This window comes from Carcharodon carcharias, chromosome 2 (assembly GCF_017639515.1).
Source record: "Carcharodon carcharias isolate sCarCar2 chromosome 2, sCarCar2.pri, whole genome shotgun sequence".
NCBI classification, from domain to species: Eukaryota; Metazoa; Chordata; class Chondrichthyes; order Lamniformes; family Lamnidae; genus Carcharodon; species Carcharodon carcharias.
Window position 1 is genome coordinate 233248818 of NC_054468.1, and position 25724 is coordinate 233274541.

The following is a 25724-nucleotide window of genomic DNA, read 5'->3' on the forward strand; positions in this document are numbered from 1 at the left end:
AAGGAGTGTTTGGGCTCTTGGACAGTGAGGAGAGGGTAAGTAAAGGGGCAGGTGTTGCACCTTCTGCGGTTGCATGGGAAGGTGCCATGGGAGGGGGTTGAGGAGTAGGGGGTGATGGAGGAGTGGACCAGGGTGTCCCGGAGGGAATGATCCCTACGGAATGCCGCCGGAGGTGGGGTGAAGGGAAGATGTGTTTGGTGGTGGCATCATGCTGGAGTTGGCGGAAATGGCGGAGGATGATCCTTTGAATGTGGAGGCTGGTGGGGTGATAAGTGAGGACAAGGGGGACCCTATCATGTTTCTGGGAGGGAGGAGAAGGCGTGAGGGCGGATGCGCGGGAGATGGGCCGGACACGGTTGAGGGCCCTGTCAACGACCGTGGGTGGAAAACCTCGGTTAAGGAAGAAGGAGGACATGTCAGAGGAACTGTTTTTGAAAGTGGCATCATCGGAACAGATGCGACGGAGGCGAAGGAACTGAGAGAATGGGATGGAGTCCTTACAGGAAGCGGGGTGTGAGGAGCTGTAGTCGAGGTAGCTGTGGGAGTCGGTGGGTTTGTAATGGATATTGGTGGACAGTCTATCACCAGAGATTGAGACGGAGAGGTCACCCCTGCCTCCTTTCTGTGTTGTGACCATTCAGTGATTTGTTCCAAAGAGCAACACAGGGGCGATTAGACTGAACAATGTTTGGAACAGGGATTGGGGCTGCTTCCTCTTCTGCTCCCACTTCTAAAACGGGACGTTCGCAAGACACAGCCCAGCAGCACCACCACCACCCCCTCCCCCACCCACACACACACACACACACACACACACACACAAGACTGTGTCCATTGGGCTGATGTATGGTGAGGCGGATCGCTGTTTCGTTCTGAATCGCATCATTTAAAGGGGCAGCGGCAAATCAGTTTCACTTTCAATTTCTCAGAAACCCCAGCAGTTGTGGTGCTTCACTGGCCGGGTGGAGATGGCCACAGTCACCGTGTCTGAAGACAGCCTGTCCTGTACGATCTGCCTGGATTTCTTCACTGCCCCGGCCACTCTGCCCTGTGGGCACAGTTTCTGCCAGGATTGTATCAGCAAGAACTGGGACCACCAGCAGCAGCTCAGTCCAGGGCTCTCCAGCTGTCCCAGCTGCCGCAGATGTTTCACCCCCCGCCCCTCCCTGGACAGGAACACGGTGCTGTGTCAGATCGTGGAGGGATTCCTCCAGACCGCTCCCCGGAGGAGCCCCCTGCCCCTGGCCGGTCCCCGGGACGTGCCCTGTGACTCCTGCCCCCGGGACCACAAGCTGAGGGCGGTCAAGTCCTGCCTGGTGTGCTTGACCTCGTACTGCGAGGGTCACCTGCGACCGCACCGGGAGAGCTCGGCATTCCGGGAACACCGCCTGACCGAGCCGGTCAGCGACGTGGCCCTCAGGAGGTGCCACAAGCACAGGAAGCCCCTGGAGTCCTTCTGCCGCACCGACAGGAGTTGCATTTGCTGGGTCTGCGCCCTCATTGAACACGGGGACCACGAAGTCATCACCGTGGACGAGGAGGCGGCTTGCAGACAGGTAACGGGAATCTGGGTTAGGGAGAGGGACCTGGATTTTGGGGGTTAGAGAGGAGGTTGGGTTAGGGAGAAGGACCTGGATTTGGGGGTTAGAGAGGAGGTTGGGTTAAGGAGAGGGACCTGGATTTTGGGGGTTAGAGAGGAGGTTGGGTTAGGGAGAGGGACCTGGATTTTGGGGGTTAGAGAGGAGCTTGGGTTAGGGAGAGGGACCTGGATTTGGGGGTTAGAGAGGAGGATGGGTTAGGGAGAGGGACCTGGATTTGGGGGTTAGAGAGGAGGTTGGGTTAGGGAGAAGGACCTGGATTTGGGGGTTAGAGAGGAGCTTGGGTTAGGGAGAAGGACCTGGATTTGGGGGTTAGAGAGGAGGTTGGGTTAGGGAGAGGGACCTGGATTTGGGGGTTAGAGAGGAGGTTGGGTTAGGGAGAAGGACCTGGATTTGGGGGTTAGAGAGGAGGTTGGGTTAGGGAGAAGGACCTGGATTTGGGGGTTAGAGCGGAGCTTGGATTGGGGAGAAGGACCTGGATTTGGGGGTTAGAGAGGAGGTTGGGTTAGGGAGAGGGACCTGGATTTGGAGGTTAGAGAGGAGGTTGGGTTAGGGAGAGGGACCTGGATTTTGGGGGTTAGAGAGGAGTTGGGTTAGGGAGAGGGACCTGGATTTGGGGGTTAGAGAGGAGGATGGGTTAGGGAGAGGGACCTGGATTTGGGGGTTAGAGAGGAGGTTGGGTTAGGGAGAAGGACCTGGATTTGGGGGTTAGAGAGGAGCTTGGGTTAGGGAGAAGGACCTGGATTTGGGGGTTAGAGAGGAGGTTGGGTTAGGGAGAGGGACCTGGATTTTGGGGGTTAGAGAGGAGGTTGGGTTAGGGAGAGGGACCTGGATTTGGGGGTTAGAGAGGAGGATGGGTTAGGGAGAGGGACCTGGATTTGGGGGTTAGAGAGGAGGTTGGGTTAGGGAGAAGGACCTGGATTTGGGGGTTAGAGAGGAGCTTGGGTTAGGGAGAAGGACCTGGATTTGGGGGTTAGAGAGGAGCTTGGGTTAGGGAGAAGGACCTGGATTTGGGGGTTAGAGAGGAGGTTGGGTTAGGGAGAAGGACCTGGATTTGGGGGTTAGAGAGGAGGTTGGGTTAGGGAGAGGGACCTGGATTTGGAGGTTAGAGAGGAGGTTGGGTTAGGGAAAGGGACCTGGATTTGGGATCAGGGAGAAGAGGTTGGGTTCGGGACAAGGTGCATGAGAGGAAAATCCAAAATGGTGAGGATTTGCCGAGAGGGTGCAATCTGGTTTGGGAGGTGATTAATAGCCAGATGTCGTAGTGATGGGGGAGCTTTATGAAACAATGTACATTCATTCCAGATTTTCTAGTACAGGCACTAGGACCCTGGGCAATGCTTGATAACTAACTGCCAGTAACTGTTTACAGATGTCCAGATATAATCCACCTTTCCTGTTTATTTCAACTAACTATTGCAGACTTGTGACAAATTGTGAGTAAAATCATCCTGTTTGGAGAGTTGAATAATCAAGATATGCAGGAGCTGAACTATCTTCCGCTGACTGGATTGTAATTGTTTCCAGAATACAGAGCGATGCAAATATGAAGCACCCAGAGACAAGGAGCACTTGATCACATGTACCAGTGTGGTACAGAGCCAGTACAGCACAGTGCTGGTGCGGCACAGTGCTGGTGCGGTACAGAGCGGGTGCGGCGCAGTGCTGGTGAGGTGCAGTGCCAGTGCAGCACAATGCTGGTGCAGCACAGTGCCAGTGCAGCACAGTGCTTGTGAGGTGCAGTGCCAGTGCAGCACAGTGCTGGTGAGGTGCAGTGCCAGTGATGTACATCATCAATTTTCATCACCGCAGCATTGGTAGGCATCTGGTCCCTAACTCTGGAATACTCTCCTAAACACCTTGGCTTCTCCAGTCTCTTTCCTCCTTTAAGATATTCTGTAAATCCTACTTCTTTTAATCACCTGTCCCTAATATTTCCTGGTGTGGGTGGATGCCCATTTGTTTGGATAATGCTCCCTGTAAAACACCTTTACTATGATGTGGAAGGTGACATTGTCAGAACAGATGCAACAGAGGCAGAGAAACTGGGGCTAAGCGATGTAAGCAGATTGTGAGAAAGTATCGTCGGGGCAGCTGTGGGAGTCAATGGGATCACAGAATCACAGTGCAGAAGAGGCCCTTCGGCCCATCGAGTCTGCACCGACACGCGAGAGACTCGATGGGCCGAAGGGCCTCTTCTGCACTGTGATCCTGTGATCCCATTGACTCCCACAGCTGCCCCGACCACACTGAATATTTGCAGATGACCTGTCTCCAGAATTGGGGGCAGAGAAGTCAGACAAGGGGAAGGAAGATGGAGATGGACCCATGTGAAATTGAGAGAAGGGTTGATGACCTTTTCCATTTCAGGAAGAGAGAAAGAAACTGCACAGATAATAGTCATCAAGATACCAAAGAAAAGTGAACGAGGGAATCTCAGTGGTACCGGAACAAGAAATATTCCACATGCCCCATGATAAGGCAGACGTAGCGAGGGGGCCACACAGGATCCCTTAGCAACGCCTTCTGTCGGGAGGAAGTGAGTGGACTTGGAGGAGAATTTGTTCAGTGTGATAATCAGTTCTGTCAGGTGGAGGAGGGGGTGGTGGATGGGGAGCAGCTGGTCTCCGTTAGGAGAAGCCGAGAGCCCTCAGGCTGTTCTGGTGAAGGATGGGGATGTGGAGGGATTGGAAATCTATTGTGAATGGTGGGGGTGGGGAGATGGTAAATTGGAAACTGTTACAGTGACAAAAGGTATCGGAAGAATCCGGGAATAGGTGGAAGGAGGCTGGACCGTGGGGGAAGTAGAATAAAAACTAGAGCGGAATTAGAAATAAATCAGGTCAGCAGAGCGAGAACAGGCTGCCGGGGAGGGTCCTGTTTGTGGATCATGGAAAGAAGATAAAATAAAGCTGTGGAGTTTTGAGGGATTGCAGGCTGGAGACTATTGATAGAAGATCTCCAGAGGAGCTGAGCTAAATGGTAACTCGGTGTTCGGTGGGGCGGGGAGTTAGGAGGTGGTGTCGAGGAGTTGGTATTCTGATTTCCAAACAACATTTATTGGCATCCCTTATCAGTATATTTAATCACCATGTTAAGGTTTGATTTGAGGTTACAGAATTCTGTAAGGTCAGAGAGAGAGATAGAGATAGGGGAGTGGATATGTCATACCGGTGTGACAATGGAAATTTCAAGAGGGAATTGAGAGGTCGGTGAGGGATCCAGGCGGAATGGTGTCCCAGTCCTTGTGATGTACAGCGTTAGGGTCGCGCACACCGAGTTGAATCACTGTACCATTGGCAGCCGTGTGTTCAGCTGCCGTCAGCTTTGGAATTCTCTCCCTCAACCTCCCCCTCTTTCGAGGCTCTTTCTTGAAACCTACCTTTCTGACCAGCCATTTGTTCGCTTGCCCTGACGCCTCCTTAAGTGGCTGGACCTGAAATTGTGCCTGATAACGGTACCGTGAAGAGTGCCTTTAAAGGTGCTAGATAAATGTAATGCCGTGAAGTGCCAATGTTGTACCTTTCACACGAGATGCTCCGACGATTCCCTTTCTGCCCCCCTGGGGTTGGGTGTAAAATATCGCACGACAGGTGTTTCAGACTCGGCTAATACAAGTGGCCAGTGCGGGGGAGATGGTTTTGTGTCAGTGGAGGGGGGTGGGGGTGGGGGGTGGATATGAGTGGGGGTTGTGTCAGGGAGTTGGGGGCATTCTATTGAGGGGGTTGGTGTTGGACGGACAATGCCTGAGTGATGTCCTGTTTTTGTTTTTGCACAGAAACTGATTACAGCCCGGAAGGTGGAATTGCAGGAGCATCTCCAGGCCACAGCCGATGTGATTGGAAAATGGAAGCAAAACATCGATTGCATCCAGGTGAGAGGTGGGAATCTGGGCAGGCGCTTTGCCTTATAAATCCATTAGTCTGATCCCAGATCTGAGGGTAAACAGCCTACCGCTGCGAGAGAAGATTCAAAAGGATGGATGTTTCACAGTAACTGAGCCAGGACCTTGCCCTAAATCCTGATTCCCCCAGTGACTCAGACAGTGGCTGTGCAGAGTGTGGATGACATGGTGTTTTGACCAGAAGCTGGGATAAATGAGACACTTGACTGGCTGGGGGTAACTGACCCGTCACTGGGGGCCGGTGATATTGAATAGGAGGTAACTGGCAGGTCATTGGGAGTGAGTGACACTGATCTGAGGTTGAGAGGCGGGGGGCGGGGGGGGGGAGGTAATCGACTGCTCACTGTAAGAGGGTGATACTGACTGGACGTTGGATGACAGGTTGTTGATTGAGGGATTGGGAGTGGCAGACGAAACGGGAGAGTGACACTGAGAGAGTGACACAGATGTGGGAAGTGGGAGTGACACTGGAGAGGGGGCGGGGGTGGGTGGGTGTGGAGGCCCTGAGTGAGTGCCATTGGGAGTGTTGGAAGGGGGATGACTGATTGTTGGAAGGGAGTGTCACTGACTTGGGTGGGGATGGGTTGGGAAGGGGAGGGGGTAGGGGAGTGACTATTTGCTGGAAGCAAGTGATACTGATTGGGGTGTTGGGGAGAAAGGGGCATTACACTGACTGCGAGGGGTGGGGTAGTGATCTATTGCTGGGAGCTGTGTGGCTATGAGTTACTTTGGTCTAATGTGCCTCCCTGTGGGTCAATTCACTCTCCTTCCTCAGACTGGGGCTGAGCACTGTTGGCCATCCCATCACTGTAGCCCCACACACCAGCGATCAAAGCTCACAGCCTGAGGGGTTAATCGAAAGTCCTATCCTTGTCTCTTGCAGGAATCTGCCCAAAGAGTGAAGAGCAACGTTGTAAGTAAGTTCAACGAGTTACTGAGGGCAGTGGAGAAGGCACAGAGTGAAGCCGTGGAGTTTCTAGAGAGGGAGGAGTTGGATGAGCTTAACCACGCAGAGGCTGCCAAGAAAGAACTGGAACAGAAATGGACGCAGCTGAGACATGAGAAGGTGCGTCTGGAAGCTCTGTCCAAGACCAATGACAGCATCCACATCTCCCAGGTGAGAGGGGTAGGACATGAGGCAGGGTGGGGGGCTGTGAATGGACTGTTTGAATATATTATGTGGGTGTGGCAGAGAGAGCCTGTGGCGGTGGTGGGGGGGGGGGGGTGGTGGTGCGGGGGGTGGGGGTTGTGGTGTGGGGGGTTGGTGGGGGTGGGTGCGGGGTGGATCGCTGTTATTGACAGTGTGAGTTCCAAATTGAAGTACAGATTCAGGAAGGACAACATTCAACTTGGATCTTGAAAATGAATGATTTCTCTTCAATTTTATTTTAAGCAATTCCATGCACATTGTCTCAGAAGCACACAGACACAATCCCCACAGCCAGCACCTTCTATTTTGAAGAAACTCAAGCCTTTAAATTTGGGAAGTTTCTTCCAGCCATTCTCCAACCCCCTTCCCAAATTCCTGAGTGTGGTGCCATTTTGAGGATTTGGCTGTGTCACTAGTGGGACATCAGAGTGGCACCTTGTCTATTCCATTGAGGGTGGGGTGGTGACTGGTCTGGGCTGGACTAAATGCTAGAGCTGACTTCAGGCTCCTTGCCATTTGGATTTGGGATTGTGGGATCCACCTGGAAAATCCAGAATGCCCTGCGTTCAGAATGACATCATGAGCGAGCGAGTTACATAGGAACATAGGATTTAGGAACAGGAGTAGGCCATTCAGCTCTTCGAGCCTGCTCCTCCTTTCAATAAGATCATGGCTGATCTGGTTGTGGTCTCAGCTCCACTTTCCTGTCTGCTTCCTATAACCATTGACTCCCTTGTCTATCAAAAATCTGTCTAACTCTGTCTTGAATAAATTCAATGGTCCACCCTTCACTGTTCTGTGGGGAAGAGAATTCCACATACTAACGACCCTTTGAGAGAAAAATTTCCCCTAATCTCTATCTTAAACAATGAACCTCTTATTTTTAAACTGTGTCCCCTGGTCCTAGCCTCTCCCATAAGTATTCCAGATATGGTGTCACCAAGACCCTGTACAGCTGCAGTAAAACTTCCCTACTTCTATGAAAGCAAAAGCTCTGAAGAAGGGTCATATGGACTCAAAATGTTAACTCTATTTCTCTCTCTACAGATGCTGCTAGACCTGATGATTCTTTTCAGCATTTTCTGTTTTTATTCTCTACTTTTATATTCCATTTCCCATTGAATAAACACCAACATTCCATTTACCTTCCTGATCACTTGCTGTACCTGCACACTAACTTTTGTGATTCGTGTACCAGGAGACCCAGATCCCTCTGCACCACTGAGTTCTGCAATTGCTCACTATTTAAATAGTATATTGCTTTGCTATTCTTCCTGCCAAATTGGACACCTTCACATTTTCCCACTTTATACTCCATCTGCCAAATTTTTGCCCACTCACTTAACCTGCCTGTATTGCTTTGCCAATTCTCTACCTTTACCTGACAACCTACTTTCCTACCTACCTTGGTGTCATCAGCAAATTTAGCTACCCTATATTGGGTCCCTTCATTTAATTTATTGATATAGATTGTAAATAGTTGAGACCCCAGCACTGATCCCTGTGGCACTCCACCAGTTATTGCTTGCCAAACCCAACAAAGACCCATTTATCCCTACTCTCTGCTTTATGTTAACCAACAAATCCTTTATCCATGCTGATATGTCACCCTCAACATCATGTAATCTTATCCTGTGTAGTAAATTTGATGTGGCACCTTATCAAATGACTTCTGGAAATCCAAATACTTCACATCTACAGATTCCCCTTGATCCACATTAACTGTTACTTCCTCAAAAAACTGTAATAAGTTTGTTAAACATGATTTCCCTTTCAAGAACCCATGTTCACTCTACCTGATCATGTTATGATTTTCTAAATATCCTGCTATAATCTCCTAAATAATGGATTCTAGCACTTTTCCTATGACAGATGTTAAGCTAACTGGCCTGTAGTTTCCTGCTTTTTGTCTCCCTCCTTTCTTGAATAAAAGTGTGTTACATTTGCCATTTTCTAACTGCTGGAACCCTTCCAGAATTAAAGGAGTTTTGGAAGATTATATAGGTTAAGAATGACCCACATTTGTTGTGTCAGAATTTCTTATTACTGTTAAAAGTGGGTGAAAATTCTTCCTGTATACTCCCACTGTGCTGAAATGACCCCATCCCCAAACCCCAATATTTTAGGGTGGCCAGCTTTGGGAGTTCAGACTGACTGTAGGTGTTAAAAGGGAGATGGCAGCATTTGAAGAAACCAAACACAGCAGCAGAACATTCTTCCGAGACAGGAAACGACTGGTTAGAATGCTCTTAGATAAAAGTGGTGGTGAGGTTTATGATCAGATAACTGAACAAATGAATAATTTCTAGAGTATTTCACTGAAGATAATAACTCAAAAAGACTATGTCTTTCACCAGCCAATGACATACTTTCAAATTGTTGTAATGTCAGTGTAGCATTCCTTCAGTACCACACTGGGACGATAGCTTCAAATCTCCCAAGTGCTGGGGGGTGGTGGAGTGCAGGGGGGTGGGGGGGGGGGTGAACTCCTAACCTTTTGATACAGCGGTAAATGTGCTATCACTGAACCACAGCTGACATCTGCACTAACCTGTTGTTTGGGTCATTTCAGCAGCTTGGGGTCACACAGAGGAACCTATTTCCCAGCAAGCCCTTTGCACACACTCTGGCTATTTGTAATTTATTCGGATGGAAACCTCTGCAGCAAATAGCTCCAGTCATTTAGCAGAGATTACTGAATCGAGCTGCGTTTTAACATTTCTGACCTGCCCGTCATTCTCAGGAATCCCTGACTTTTAGTGAGATCATGGAGAATCCTACCTCACCGCCTTCAACAATTGGTCTGGAAACAAAACTTGGCAAAGTCGAGCGGGCTATTGCAAGACTGTCGACTCTTATCAAAGAGCATTTCCAATCTGCATGGATGAAGAATCTGGAGAACACAATTTTTACAGGTCAGTCACCTGGAGCATTCCATCCCGATCTAAAATAGGGCATATTGTCCAAACTGCCATGGGCTGACATAATCCTTGTAGGAACGATAATCAGACCTCCATAACCTTGTGGAGTCGGGTGGGAATACAGACTCTTGCACCTTAGCTGCTGAGACCCCTTTCAATTACTGGTACCTTGTAGGATGGAGTCTGACTGCCAGGGCCCTGTTTGAGGCCCTGTGTCAATTCAGAATCCTGTTGAAAAGGGCATCTCACTGTCAGAAGAGGAATCCGGTAGTCAGGACTCTTCAGCTTCTCTGCTATCCCCTCTCCCCAATCAATAGGAAAAGGAACCAAAATAATCACTGATTCCCCTCAAAACCTTCCCACCCTTCAGTCTTGAGTATAGGGACAGAGAAATGCTGGCTCTCTGTTCACCCACAGAAACTGGTCAATTAGCAAACTCATGACCCAAGATCAGATTGTCCCACTGTATTACAGAAGCTGCTAGAAAACACCCTGAAGCAAATGCCTGTTATGCGGAGAGATTAATTTAATATCTGCAAGTTTTATTAACTGAGTTTTGCAAGAGACTGTGGATGGTTTAATCAGTTATCACCCATCCTTTACCTCCTGAACCTGGAAAGAGTCCAACTCAACAAATGGAACGATAAACTGCTCTCTACTGCCTGGTGGAGATCAAAGTAAAATCAATCCGAATGATCCCAGTCTGCTTTATACCAGAACAAACATTGCATGATCCTGTACTGATTGTCACTCAGGAATTCTCATTGAGAGAAGCCATTATGATGGAAACTCACCTGGCTGATGTAGATTGTGAACTTGGAAGAATGTAAAGTGGACTTTACACCATTTCTAACCCCGGGCTGTGCCTGTCCTGGGAGTGTTTGATGTGGACAGTGTAGAGGGAGCTTTACTCTGTATCTAACTCTGTGCTGTGACTACCCTGACAGTGTTTGATGTGGACAGTGTAGAGCGAGCTTTACTCTGTGTCTAACCCCGTGCTGTAGCTGCCCTGTGAGTGATTGATGGATACAGTGTAGAAGGAGCTTTACTCTGTATCTAACTCCGCGCTGTACCTTTCCTGGGAGTGTTTGATGGGGACAGTGTAGAGGGAGCTTTACTCTGTATCCAGCACCGTGCTGTACCTGTCCTGGGAGTGTTTGATGGGGACAGTGTAGAGGGAGATTTACTCTGTATCTAACCCCGTGCTGTACCTGTCCTGGGAGTGTTTGATGGGGACAGTGTAGAGGGAGCTTTACTCTGTATCTAACCCCGTGCTGTACCTGTCCTGGGAGTGTTTGATGAGGACAGTGTAGAGGGAGCTTTACTCTGTATCCAGCACCGTGCTGTACCTGTCCTGGGAGTGTTTGATGGGACAGTGTAGAGGGAGATTTACTCTGTATCTAACCCCGTGCTGTACCTGTCCTGGGATTGTTTGATGGGGACAGTGTAGAGGGAGATTTACTCTGTATCTAACCCCGTGCTGTACCTGTCCTGGGATTGTTTGATGGGGACAGTGTAGAGGGAGATTTACTCTGTATCTAACCCTGTGCTGTACCTGTCCTGGGAGTGTTTGATGGGGACAGTGTAGAGGGAGCTTTACTCTGTATCTAACCCCGTGCTGTACCTGTCCTGGGAGTGTTTGATGGGGACAGTGTAGAGGGAGATTTACTCTGTATCTAACCCCGTGCTGTACCTGTCCTGGGAGTGTTTGATGGGGACAGTGTAGAGGGAGATTTACTCTGTATCTAACCCCGTGCTGTACCTGTCCTGGGAGTGTTTGATGTGGACTGTGAAGAGGGAGATTTACTCTGTATCTAGCTCTGTGCTGTATCTGCCTGAGGAGTGTTTGTTGGGGACAGTGTAGAGGGAGCTTTACTCTGTATCTAACCCTGTGCTGTACCTGTCCAGGGAGTGTTTGACAGGACAGAATAGAGGGAGTTTTGCTCTATATGTAACCCTGTGCTGCATCTATCGTGGGATTATTTAATGGAAAAGTGTAGAGGGGGCTTTACTCTGTATCTAACCCCAAGCTGTTCCTATCCTGGGAGTGTTTGATGGGGACAGTGTAGAGGGAGATTTACTCTGTATCTAACCCCGTGCTGTACCTGTCCTGGGAGTGTTTGATGGGGACAGTGTAGAGGGAGCTTTACTCTGTATCTAACCCCGTGCTGTACCTGTCCTGGGAGTGTTTGATGGGGACAGTGTAGAGGGAGTTTTACTCTGTATCTAACCCCGTGCTGTACCTGTCCTGGGAGTGTTTGATGGGGACAGTGTAGAGGGAGCTTTACTGTGTATCTAACCCCATGCTGTACCTGTCCTGGGAGTGTTTGATGGGGACAGTGTAGAGGGAGGTTTACTCCGCATCTAACTCTGTGCTGTACCTGTCCTGGGAGTATTTGATGGGGACGGTGTAGAGGGGGCTTTACTCTGTATCTAACCCCGTGTTGTGCCTGTCCTGGGAGTGTTTGATGGGGACAGTGTAGAGGGAGCTTTACTCTGTATCTAACCCCGTGCTGTACCTGTCCTGGGAGTGTTTGATGGGGACAGTGTAGAGGGAGCTTTACTCTGTATCTAAGCCTGTGCTGTGTCTTTTGTTGGGAACTAGAGATAGTTTAAGTAAGTTATATTTGTAATTGTGTGTGTTAGGAATGAGTTTTAGCTTTAACTTAAAAGTTTACTTTTTATATCTGTAGTTATGCATTCAGAAAGGGAGATCCTGAGTTTTAGTTTCCCTTTAAAAGATGCCTGCATTTTCATGTGATGTACAACTCTTGAAGGGTAACTAAAACAAACACAGGGTAGAAAAAACTGTGCTGTTGCCTAGCAAAAGGGGTCCAGAGAGAGAGAGAGAGAGGCCTCATATAGACTCAAAGAAATGAAAGCAGTTTGAGTTCATTTCGTCATTCTGCTCTGAGGTGAAGGGAGCAGTTTAAGTCTTTCTCTTGTTGACACATTAGCAAACTGCTGAGCAGAAAAGTCTAAGAATCTTAGATGAGTTCCTCTAAAGAAAAAGTAATAGTGAATGTCAAGTGAGTTCTGGATCTCAAGGGAGATACCAAGTTGTCAGCAGTCTACTAGGAGAGGAAACTGCAGGGAGCACATCCTAAAGGAGAAGGAGACAGGCCCAAGAAATCCTTTAAGTTAAGTCAGAGAACAATCTGGAAAAGGTTCTGTTAAGTGAAGTTGAGAATAAGGAGCAGAGAAAGGCTCCAAACTTAAAGGGCATAAGCTGGAGGATACAAATTTAAAGGAAAATAGATGTGCAAGAAGCCAGATGATCCAAGGAGACAGCCAAAGTTCTATAGGTCTTTACTATGGGCATGTGAAGCAGTGGTATTCTCTTGGCATGGTTGAGCACTTAAGAGAAAGTGCATGGGAGGCAAAGCTTGAATTTACGTGGCAATCCAGGCAGGAGGAACATCGGAATGAGAGTTCGAGACCCTGGGGGTGGACTCTTGTGGAAGGCATCCAAGAGAAAGCGTTGTTTAGGAGAAAATTCCAAAGCAGGTTCTTGGAGAGTGGAGATTGGAAACCCTTGTGTGAAAGATGGAGTTCAGTGAGACTGGTTGGCTCACGGTGAGACAAGTGTCTTGAGGGAGTTGAAGAGAGCTCCATAGCATCTCTTTGGGGTGGCATCTGTCACTTAGTTTCAGAGTGTGGTGTGTGAAACTACAGGACGCCTATTGGTTTACGTGGACTGTGTACTTACTGTGAACATGAGAATATAAGATAGCTTTTGTAACTTGTGTTATCCTTACGAATCTATATATATCTGTAAGGGTATAGTTGTGGCTGAAGGAGTATTGTAATATAGTTCATTCGTTTCTTGTTTATTAAATGTTTCATTCTTCTGTTAAAAGTTCATCAGCTGATTCCTGTGACTCTGTTCAGTAGCTGCTCTCCACATTTCTAAACAAAAAGTAAAAGTTAGGATCTATTAAGCCAGATTCGTCTCTGGGACCAGACTTGTCCAGTAGTAACATCAGCTGGAGTCATAACACTGTCCTGGAAGCTCTGATACTAACACAAATTGGGATGGTATGCTATGTTTTTAAAAAAAGGAAAGCTAACATCCACCCTGAGTTGCAAAACCTGACACATGCACCTCAATTTCTGAAGGTTTTTATGGTGACTAGGCTGTTGATTATTACAGAGTTCATTAAAATTCCCCAATTTTATTTGTGTCCTATTTCCTGAAAATTTTCAATGATCTTTTGATATGTTCCCAGATGATGAAGAGAGAAGTTCAAAGCCCCCACTCAGTGCAGCCCCCCAGGAACAACCACTACTCCCTGAAACAGGGCACAGGGAGGACCTGCTGCAGTGTGAGTAACATTCAGCCACTTCCATGTTGGTACACCTATGGGGGAAGGGAGGGAAGGGGCTGAAAGTAAGGAGGGGAGAGAGGGTAGAGGTAGAGGGGGTTGAGAGGGGCCAGGGAGGTGAGATGGAGAGTTGCTTGGATGGTAAGATATGGGAAGGGAAGGAGTGTGGAGAGAAAGGAGATGGATGGGTGTGTGGGATGACTGAAGGGAGAGGAGGGAGTTGGAGAGCAGGCACTGGGAGAGGGGTGAGAAATGGAGATGAGAGGAACAGGGTGAAATGTATGATCAGTGGCCCCATGGAGTCTGCTGGGACCTTGGAAACAAGTGCTTGGAGTTAAATGTAAGGGATCAAGGAATCACTTGATTCTATTGGAAATAAAACCAGAAAATGCTGGAAAAACTCAGCAGGTCTGGCAGCATCTGTGGAGAGAGAAACAGAGTGAACATTTCAGATCAATGGCCTTTTGTTTCAATCAGAAACATTAACTCTGTTTCTCTCTCCACAGATGCTGCCAGACCTGCTGAGTTTTTCCAGCATTCTCTGGTTTTATTTCAGATTTCCAGCAACTGCAGTATTTTATTTTTGTATTGCTGATACTGGAACTTATTTAACCCTGATTTTAACTATGTCCGCATGGGAACAGGGTAGATGTGAGGAGAGGGACAGCGTTACAATAGTGCAAGCCATGTAATAACTGCTGTATTCGGGTACACCACAATCTCTGCCATTTTAACTGGTGGGCAGAGGGAGGATGGGAGGGGTAGATGGGGGTGATGTTGAGGCCAACCCAGGCAGACAGGGGAGAGGGGTCTCAAACAGGTTTAAAGATTGGGGTCTACTGACACTGTTTGGATCTCAGCCCCATTTTAACATTAAAATGTACAAATCAAGCTCCATTGCCTTTGCTGACAGTAAAGCTAGAAGGACCCCAGGTAAGATTGATTTCTTTTTAGCCAAGAGGGGCAGGAGTGCTTTCCCCATCCTAATGAGGTCACTTTGAACCTCCACCACCCCAGGCTTCGCCTCCTTTGGCCCCAACACCTCCCACCATTCCTACCTTGTCCTGAAAATCCCTGTTATCTTCCTGATATCGAGTTGGTGAAGGTGGAACCGATCTTTACTTGGTATAGATTTATTTACTGAGTGATACATTACAGGTATATACCTCCCATCTACCTCTTATAGTCAACCATAGCTGAGACAATTAACAGACCCCTCCTTCCCTGCAATCCTTATCTAGCTCGCTGGCGTGTGTCCTTGAGCAGAAAGATAAACCTGCATTTCTATAGCACCTTTCACATCCACTCAACATCTGAAAGCACTTTACAGGCAACGAAATACTTCTTGAAGTGTAGTCATTGCCGTAGGGAAATGTGGCAGCCAATTTGCACAAAGCAAGATCCCACCAACAGCAATCTGATAACGACCAGATAACCAGCTTTACTGTTGTTGGTTCAGAACACCCTAAGCTCTGGAATTCCCTCTTGAAACCTCTCCACTTCTCTAACTCTTTGTTCTCCTCTCAGATGTCCCTTAAAACCTCGCCCTTTGACCGAGCGTTTATCTAGCTAATATTTTCCTACAGGGCCCAGCGTCCTGTTTTGTTTGATAATTGCTCTTGTAAAGCACTTTGTGATGTTTTGCTACATTAAAGTTGCATTGCTATACAAATGCAAGTCGTTGTTGTTGGCATGTCGGCCCAATACTTGCTGCCTTTGCCTCACGCATTCATCAGCGCTGGCCTGTGGTCTCTCCCGCAGATCGCTGTCAGGTAACGTTGGACCCCAGCACGGTCCAAAGGCAACTGTGCCTGAGCGATGGAAACCAGCAAGTGACTAACATTTACCCGAGGTCGGAGGACTACGAGGAGTGCTCCGCAAGGTTTGACCTGTGCACCCAGGTGCTGTGTCGGGAGAGTTTGAGCGCTGGCCAGTTTTACTGGGAGGTGGAGCTGAACGACGGCGACGCTATGATTGGGATCACTCACAAGCGGATCGGGAGGAAAGGATCGGAAAATTGCTGTATCCTCGGCCGGAACGATTTCTCCTGGTGCATTGAATTCTGGTACAATAACGTGTCAGCCTGGCATAACAACCAGGAAACTAGGCTGCACGTGGAGAGGTTCGAGAGGATTGGTTTGTACCTGAACTGCCCAGCTGGTACCCTGTCCTTTTATGGTGTTTCTGACCAGATCTCCCTCATACACCAGTTCCAAGCTACCTTCACTGAACCCATGCACCCAGCCTTTTGGATTTACTGTGACACGACTCTCAGCATTTGCCAGCTCACATAATTTCTCAGGCCATTTCAAAGCACATTAAAACACAGAAACTGCTTTTTGAAACGTAATCCTTGTTGCATTATAGAAAACGTAGCTACCAATTTGTGGACAGCAAACTCCCATGACCAGATAATGTGTTTTTGTGATATTGATTGAAGGATAAGTATGGGCCTGGACAACGGGGAGATGTCCCCTGCTCTTCTTTAAAATAGTGGCCATGGGATCTTTGATGTCCCCACTAAAAGAGCAAACTGTGCCTCAGTTTACAGTCTTATGTGAAAGGCAGCACCTCAAACAGTGCAGCACTCACTCAGTACTGCACTTAGGAGTGTCAGCTGGGATTATCTGGTTGGGAGTAGGTCTTGAGCTACTGCTGAGCTGAATATCCAGTGCAATGAAATGGAGCTGTACCTCCAGGATAAATGGGGGTGACTCAGTGGGAAATTGTCGATTATAGAACTCAGACCATTAGTTGGTGAGAGAGGTGTTAACAGCCGAGGTGGGGTGGGGGGGGGGGGGGGTGGGGGGGGGGGGGGGGGGGGGGGGGGGGGGAGGGGGGGGGGGGGGGGGGGGGCTGTGTAGACAGAACAAGCCCAGGTTTCTCTCATCTGTCAGATGGATTCAATATCATCAGGCGGTCCTGGTGCAGTGTTGACTCTCTGTGGAGTTGTGATGTTAAACAAGCCTTGATTGTTCAGGAAGGGATAGCCTGGTAGCTGCCAGTTTATATCTGGAGTTGCAAGGCAGCTCATGTCAGGCCTGAAACAGTCTCTCTGACACGCTTGGTATAGCTCCTGGTGCCCAGGCAGCAGAGGTATGGAATTCTTATCCGGAGCCAGTTTTCCCAGAGTCGACATGGGGCCACAAGGAGCTGGTGCTAAATCGCAGAGTCACAATTCCTTCAACTTCAGAGCTTCTGATTAAATAGAAAGATTTACCTAAGGAAGGGGAACCAGTTACAATATCCACCAACAAGGCAGCCAGCTCAGGAGGCTGAGCGCTCAGTAGCTAGTGGGACCAAGGGAACATTCGGTGGGTCTTTCAGATCTGATGGGCTGATATTTAGGAGAAATTAGAAAGACACAGATTAAGAGTACCAGGGATTTTACCCTCAATTAGACTTCTGGGATCGATCCAGGCTGCTTGCAGTATTTATTAGGGAAGTCAGGGAGCATATCTATTATTATCAATATCTATAGTGGACATGTCCACTATTAATATCAATATATATCAGACCATACCCAATGCCAACATCAGTATGTACTGTGGGTGGGCTCTATCCTCCAAAAGCCCCAGCCTTTCCTCCATTGGCATTCTGTTCCTCTCCATTACCGATTGGAAGAGTGGTCCAGCCAATCGGAACTCCTTTTTGTCTTTGGGGTAATGTTGGTAAATTTTACCTTTACCCCAAAGTGACCTCAGCTTAACTGACTTGCAGCACTGCCAGATGGTCCTGGCTGCGCGGTGAGATCCTTTCTGAGAGGGAGGATGAGCATTTGGCCCACATGCAGGTGCCTTTGTATCGCAGGAGGGTAGAGCGCAGGAGGGACTAGCCAAGTACGTGGCTTACAGAGGCCCAGGTGTCTGTGGCGAGAGTCTGAGGATCCCAGGGAAGCATTGCATGTGTTGGGATGTTGCATGTAGCTTAAAATACTGATTTACATACTGCTGAATATGTACATTGTTTGGTAGGCATCATCACAGGAAGTGGTACAAGCTAACGTGCGCTACAGTAATTGGAGCCATGTTGATCAACAGGTAACATGTGCATGAAGCCCTCATCGAATCCTGTCATTCTTCAATAAAGAACCCTTTGAAATTACCAGACATTGCCATCACGTTTGTATGTTTGTACGTTAAGAGCCTAAAACACAACATGGTGTCCATGCTGTTGGCCACAGGGAGACCTGCTGGTTCCCTCGAGGCCATGCGGGTGCTGCTGATTTTGCTGTGGTGAAAGTGGTGACAGCCTTGAATCTTGCTGTGGCTGTCCCCATCCGAAATGGAAGGGGGAGGTGGGGGTGGTATATGCCAGTTTAGAGTCCGCAGTGCATGGTGCAATATGAACCTCCACCTTTAAAGACTTATCAGCTATCTAATAGGTGAGCAGAGATGATGATGGAAGCCCCAAGGAGTGCTCTCCACTGTATTGGCGCCCTGGTACTGTATTGGGATCTTTGCATGCAGCCAAAGGTCTTGCCGAATTACTGAGGACCTGTTCTCAGCCTCCTTCAGGATTCTTACCTGCTTCCACCTGAACTTCCCCTCCCTCCCCTGGCCCATGATCCTGCTCGAACTCTAAACTGACCACCTGTCCAGGTATGGAAATTCCAGAGCTGAATCTTGCAGCAGCAGAGAGGCTGACACAGTGCCAGGCTCACACAGTAAACCACCAGGATGATGAGATCTTGCTCATTTCCCTCAAGGAGAGTGGAATACAAATGGCAGCTGTAGAGTCTTCATTTGAGGAGTATAGGTCAGACTCTACCTGGAGTAAGTTGCTCAGTTCCAGGCATTGCACTTCAGGAAGGGCATATGGGCCCCGGAGAGGTTTCAGCTATAGGTTAATCACAAGACTAACACTGGGATTAGAATAGGTATTATGAGGGGAGTTTGAAAAGACTAAGTCTGGATTCGCTTGACCTTAGAAAGTTGAGTGGTGATCCAATGGAATTACACAAAATGGTAAAAGGATTAGATAGGGCAGGTAGAGAGGAATTATTTCTTCATGTAGCGAAAAACAGAACAAGGGGGACACAATCTTTAAATTTGAGCCAGTCATTCAGGGGTGAAATCAGGAACCAATTCTTCACACAAAGGGGAGTGGAAATCTGGAACTGTCTCTGACCCCAAAAGGCTGTGGATTCTGGGAGTTAATTGGCATTTTCAAGACTGAGATTGATAGATTTTTCTGGGTTAGGGAAGTAGGGAATATGATGCAAATGCTGCTAAATGTGATTGAGATTCAGATCAACTACAATCTAAAGGAATGGGGGAGCAGGGTTGCAGGGCTGAAAGGCCTTGTCCAGTGCCTATGGGAGTGCTTAAAAAGTTTGACCTGTCAGTGTGGTGTTAAATACGATCACGTTGGATCTCACTTAGTCAGGGTATAAATACTCGTCTCCCAGTGCTGGTACCTCCCCTACAGACCCCTCTCCCAGTGCTGGTACCTCCCCTGTAGATCCCTCTCCCAGTGCTGGTACCTCCCCTACAGATCCCTCTCCCCGTGCCAGTTCTTCCCCTGCAGAACCCTCTCCCAGTGCCAGTTCCTCCCCTGTTGACCCTTCCCCCAGTGCTGCTACTTCCCCTGCAGACCCACCTCCCAGTGCTGACACTTCACCTGCGGTTGATCAGCTGACATTTCCGTTATTTTATAAATAACATCTGTGTGACCACGGTGAGCTACCGGGAATCCCTCTGTAATATGGGAAATCACATTACAGTTTCTCTACTGTCACTTGCCTGATCTCCGCTTCCCTCTGCTGCTTGAAGTCTTGAATGGAACTGAATTACTTTTGAAATGTCTTTTTGAGATGTGGCCTACCCCTGGTATAGTCTCCTTCTGCTGCCATGCGGTCAGTTGAGGTGCCTGGGAACCTGATGAGACACAATTTTGGTGTGGGAGTTGGGATAGGTGGAAAGATCAGTTGGGATTTGAATATGTACTTTTTCCAATACATCTACAGAGACTTTCAAAAGAAAGGATTGGAACTAGGTGTTTACTAAAACCCGCTTTCACAGCCACATCTCCTTTCTCAGTGACTGTCTCCATCTCCGACTTAACCCACGTGGATTTCAACTGAAATTCCACCCCTCATGTTTCGAACCCACCCAGGATTACAGATATCTCCGGGACATAAAACATTTGTCGGACTGCTGTTCCCATCACATTCTGAGATCCACACTCAGTGCCATGCGCTGCCATATGAACACACTCGACCTCTCCCTCCAGCAGCATCGCCGTACCCTTTTTCAAAGCTGCACGTGCCCCCCAGTTTCATTTTATCCTTCGGCTCATCCGACACCTCAGCAAGAAACTTTTCCTCTTTCTCTCAAGTGCTAAGGAACGCAAGCTCCAACAACTCATCGATACCAACACCCATCTAGGACCCTCCACCCCTGCCTGTCCCTCCGTCCCCACCCTTTCTTCCAATACCAGCCCCAGCCGTGTATTCACTATACTCCCTGACCTTCCCCTCTCCGATGCTGAATGTTCAGTGCTCAGCAAAGGACTTAGTTTCATACCCTTACGCCCTCACCTCAATGAATTTTGGGATCGGCATGATGCTGAACTCTTCTTCCGCCGTCTTCGTCTCCGGGCTCACTTCTTTGGGCAGGAGTCCTCTCCCAGTTCAACGGATCCTTTTACCCATCTCCAATATTCTCCCTCCACCTGGACCACTCCCTCTGGATAATTACCTTCTCTTGATCTTTTCATTGAGAACTGTCGGCGCGACATTAGTCGTCTCAATTTCTCTGCTCCTCTCACCCATTCTAACCTGTCTCTCCCTGAACTTACTGCACTCCATTCTCTCAGGTCCAACCCTGACATTGTCATCAAACCCACTGACAAGGGTGGTGCTTTTGTTGTCTGGCGCACTGACCTCTACCTCGCGGAGGCTGAACGTCAACTCGCAGACACTTCCTCCTACCTCTCCCTGGACCATGACCCCACCACTGAACATCAAGCCATTGTTTCCAGGACTGTCACTGACCTCATCTCCTCTGGGGATCTCCCTCCCACAGCTTCCAAACTGATAGTCGCCCAACCTCGGACGGCGCCTTCTATCTCCTACCCAAAATCCAGAAACAGAACTGCCCCGGTAGACCGATCGTCTCAGCTTGCTCCTGCCCCACAGAATTCCTTTCTCGTTATCTTGACTCCCTTCTCTCTCCCCTTGTCCAGTCCCTTCCCACCTACATCCGTGATTCCTCTGACACCTTACGTCACATCAACAATTTCCAGTTCGCTGGCCCCAACCGCTTCCTCTTCACCATGGACGTCCAATCCCTCTACACCTCCATCCCCCACCAGGATGGTCTGAGGTCCCTTAGCTTCTTCCTCGAACAGAGGCCCGAATAGTCCCCATCCACCACTACTCTCCTCCGTCTGGCTGAACTTGTTCTCACGCTGAACAATTTCTCCTTCAACTCCTCTCACTTCCTCCAAATGAAAGGTGTGGCTATGGGTACCCACATGGGCCCCAGCTATGCCTGTCTCTTTATGGGGTATGTAGAACATTCCTTGTTCCAGTCCTACTCCGGCCCCCTTCCACAACTCTTTCTCACGTACATCGATGATTACTTTGGTGCTGCTTCATGGTCTCGTCGGGACTTGGAAAAATTTATTAATTTTGCTTCCAATCTCCACCCCTCCATCATTTTCACGTGGTCCATCTCTGACACTTCCCTTCACTTCCTCGACCTCTCTGTCTCAATCTCTGGTGATAGACTGTCCACCAATATCCATTACAAACCCACCGACTCCCAAAGCTATCTCGACTACAGCTCCTCACACCCCACTTCCTGTAAGGACTCCATCCCATTCTCTCAGTTCCTTCGCCTCCGTCACATCTGTTCCGATGATGCTACCCTCAAAAACTGTTCCTCTGACATGTCCTACTTCTTCCTTAACCGAGGTTTTCCACCCACGGTCGTTGACAGGGCCCTCAACTGTGTCCGGCCCATCTCCCGCGCATCCGCCCTCACGCCTTCTCCTCCCTCCCAGAAACATGATAGGGTCCCCCTTGTCCTCACTTATCACCCCACCAGCCTCTGCATTCAAAGGATCATCCTCTGCCATTTCCGCCAACTCCAGCATGATGCCACCACCAAACACATCTTCCCTTCACCCACCCTATCGGCATTCCGTAGGGATCGCCCCCTCCAGGACACCCTGGTCCACTCCTCCATCCCCCCCTACTCCTCAACCCCCTCTTATGGCACCACCCCATGCCCACGCAAAAGATGCAATACCTGCCCCTTCACTTCCTCTGTCCTCACCGTCCAAGGACCCAAACACTCCTTTCAAGTGAAGCAGCATTTCACTTGCATTTCCCCCAACTTAGTCTACTGCATTCGTTGCTCCCAATGTGGTCTCCTCTACATTGGAGAGACCAAACGTAAACTGGGCGACCGCTTTGCAGAACACCTGCGGTCTGTCCGCAAGAATGACCCAAACCTCCCGGTCGCTTGCCATTTTAACACTCCACCCTGCTCTCTTGCCCACATGTCTGTCCTTGGCTTGCTGCATTGTTCCAGTGAAGCCCAACGCAAACTGGAGGAACAACACATCATCATCCGACTAGGCACTTTACAGCCATAGGGACCGAATATTGAATTCAACAACTTTAGGTCATGAACTCTCTCCTCCATCCCCACCCTCTTTCTGTTTCCCCCTTCCTTTTCTTTTTTTTCCAATAAATTATATAGATTTTCCTTTCCCCACCTATTTCCATTATAAAAAGAGAAAAAGAAAAACAAAATATTTATTCATTTTATTTATTTTTTACATCTTTTATGATCTCCCCACCCCCACTAGAGCTATACCTTGAGTGCCCTACCATCCATTCTTAATTAGCACATTCGTTTAGATAACATCACCAACTTTAACTTTAACACCTATGTGTTCTTTTGTATTATTGTTGTTGACATCTTTTGATGATCTGCTTCTATCACTGCTTGTTTGTCCCTACAACCACACCCCCACTCCACCTCTCTCTTTCTCTCTCTCTCTCCGACCCCCACACACACACCTTAAACCAGCTTATATTTCAACTCTTTCTTGGACTCGAACTCAAGTTCTGTCGAAGGGTCATGAGGAATCGAAACGTCAACTCTTTTCTTCTCCGCCGATGCTGCCAGACCTGCTGAGTTTTTCCAGGTAATTCTGTTTTTGTTTTTGTTTTGGAAGTTAGTTAAATTCTCAATGGACAAAATAACTAGTTGAGAGATAGATTGATGATTAAAAGATGGAAGAGTTGTCATTCATATGCAATGTACAGTGGGAGTGCAACACACACATGCTAATGCAGGGAGGTACGGGTGATGAACAGATTGTCAGAAATGTGTTGGGAGTGTTCTCATGTGCTAAAGACAGTGGTCTAGATTAGACAATGTTTTATTCCCCTGTCAGTCTTATTCACCATTGGCTTCTGAGCTGTCCCTGTGCAACCAGATGATTCACGTTGTACTCTGTGCTGAATTATTTCAATTTTGAAACTATATAGTGATCATACACCTCCAGTCATTCTATAAATCTCTTCACCAGAAGCAGTGTGAACCTCTATCTATTCTACCTCTGAGGAGAGTTTCTATAACCCACTGCTGCTCTCGCAATTCCCATTTTATAATACCCCGGGTCTCTGAAACCAGACCATAGTCCTCACTGCTTAAAATTATCGTGTGATAAGCAAATGAACCAGATAGGCAGATCATGCTCACTCTCAGACTGCTCCACTGCTGGGAATGAGCAAAAACTGAATTCACTGCTGGCTGAGAAATTTAGCTTAACCTTTCATTGAACCTTCGTTTGAAGTGAAGAAAAAAATTGCACCGCAGTTCTGGAGCTGTCCACACGAGGCAGTTAACTAGGGTCCCTTGGAAAAAGAATTTTCACATCATCATTGTTCGGGATCCAGTCAAGGCAAACTCAAAGAAATATTTACAGATGCTTTGGAACCATCTACCTATTGTGTTTTTTGTAGGTTTGACTTTGTAAATTCATTTTAGTCGTAAAAAAACTGAATGTCAGTGTTAACCTGAATGTACCAGACTGATGGGGTGATTCCTCCTACCTTTCTGAGCAGACAGGAGAGCATAGTGGACTTGCCATGTGGTCTCCACAGTGTAATCGCAAGGTGAAAAAACAATTCTTTATTCTGTGCAACATGTAAACTGGCTCAAAAATCAGAGGCATGAGTTTCAGGTTACACAATACAGAGGTCTGTTTATGGTAAAAGCCTTTTTGTTGTGCAGACAACTCCATTTGTAAATTGCAAACCCAGGCCAAATGATAACAATTTTAACTAGACACTCTCTTCCTGTGTTAACAATTCTCAATCCTTGTGACAGGCAGAAACCTAACTGTCATCAATAAAGCCTTGCATCCTGATACAGGCTGAGCAATCTTTATTGTGCTGTTATCACCTCAGATCCTACATTCTAGCTACCTGCCCTGCAAGTGTTTGATGGGGACAGTGTAGAGGGAGCTTTATTCTGTATCTAACCCCGTGCTGTACCTGTCCTGGGAGTGTTTGATGGGGACAGTGTAGAGGGAGCTTTATTCTGTATCTAACCCTGTGCTGTACCTGTCCTGGGAGTGTTTGATGGGGACAGTGTAGGGGGAGCTTTACTCTGTATCTAACCCCATGCTGTACCTATCCAGTGCCAGTACCCCCCCTGCAGACCCCTCTCCCAGTGCTGATATCTCTCTTGCAGACCCCTCTCCCAGTGCTGATATCTCCCCTGAAGACCCCTCTCCCAGTGCTGATATCTCCCCTGAAGACCCCTCTCCCAGTGCTGATATCTCTCTTGCAGACCCCTCTCCCAGAGCTGATATCTCCCCTGAAGACCCCTCTCCCAGTGCTGATATCTCCCCTGTGGACCCCTCTCCCAGTGCTGATATCTCCCCTGAAGACCCCTCTCCCAGTGCTGATATCTCCCCTGAAGACCCCTCTCCCAGTGCTGATATCTCCCCTGAAGACCCCTCTCCCAGAGCTGATATCTCCCCTGAAGACCCCTCTCCCAGTGCTGATATCTCCCCTGTGGACCCCTCTCCCAGTGCTGATATCTCCCCTGTGGACCCCTCTCCCAGTGCTGATATTTCCCCTGTGGACCCCTCTCCCAGTGCTGATATCTCCCCTGTAGACCCCTCTGCCAGTGCTGATATCTCCCCTGAAGACCCCTCTCCCAGTGCTATTACTTCCCTTGTAGACCCCTATCTGAGTGCTGATACTTCCGCTGTGGACCCCTCTCCCACTGTTTATGCCTCTTTTGTAGACCCCTCTCCCTGACCTGCTTCCTCCACTGTAGTCCCCTCCCCCATTGCTGGTGCCTCACCTGTAGAACTCTCTCCTTGTCCTGCTACCTCCCGTTAGACCCCTCTCCCAGTGCCAGTTCCTCCCCTGTTGACCCTTCCCCCAGTGCTGCTACTTCCCCTGCAGACCCACCTCCCAGTGCTGACACTTCACCTGCGGTTGATCAGTTGACATTTCCGTTATTTTAGAAATAACATCTGTGTGACCACGGTGAGCTACCGGGAATCCCTCTGTATTACGGGAAATCACATTACAGTTTCTCTACTGTCACTTGCCTGATCTCCGCTTCCCTCTGCTGCTTGAAGTCTTGAATGGAACTGAATTACTTTTGAAATGTCTTTTTGAGATGTGGTCTCCCCCTGGTATAGTTTCCTTCTGCTGCCATGCGGTCAGTTGAGGTGCCTGGGAACCTGATGAGACACAATTTTGGTGTGGGAATCGGGATAGGTGGAAAGATCAGTTGGGATTTGAATATGTACTTTTTCCAATACATCTACAGAGACTTT

The 25724-nt window shown here is 48.4% G+C and overlaps 1 protein-coding gene across 1 annotated transcript; it reads left to right on the forward strand.

Annotated features, from left to right (window-relative positions):
* Positions 1-932: 932 nt before the first annotated feature.
* On the forward strand, positions 933-16614 carry LOC121269791 (tripartite motif-containing protein 16-like). The gene is made up of 6 exons (XM_041174724.1): positions 933-1556; positions 5377-5472; positions 6386-6619; positions 9396-9567; positions 13803-13898; positions 15660-16614. Exons 1-6 carry the CDS (start codon positions 969-971, stop codon positions 16190-16192), a joined length of 1719 nt encoding a protein of 572 aa, XP_041030658.1. The 5' UTR covers positions 933-968; the 3' UTR covers positions 16193-16614.
* The last annotated feature ends 9110 nt before the right edge of the window (positions 16615-25724 follow it).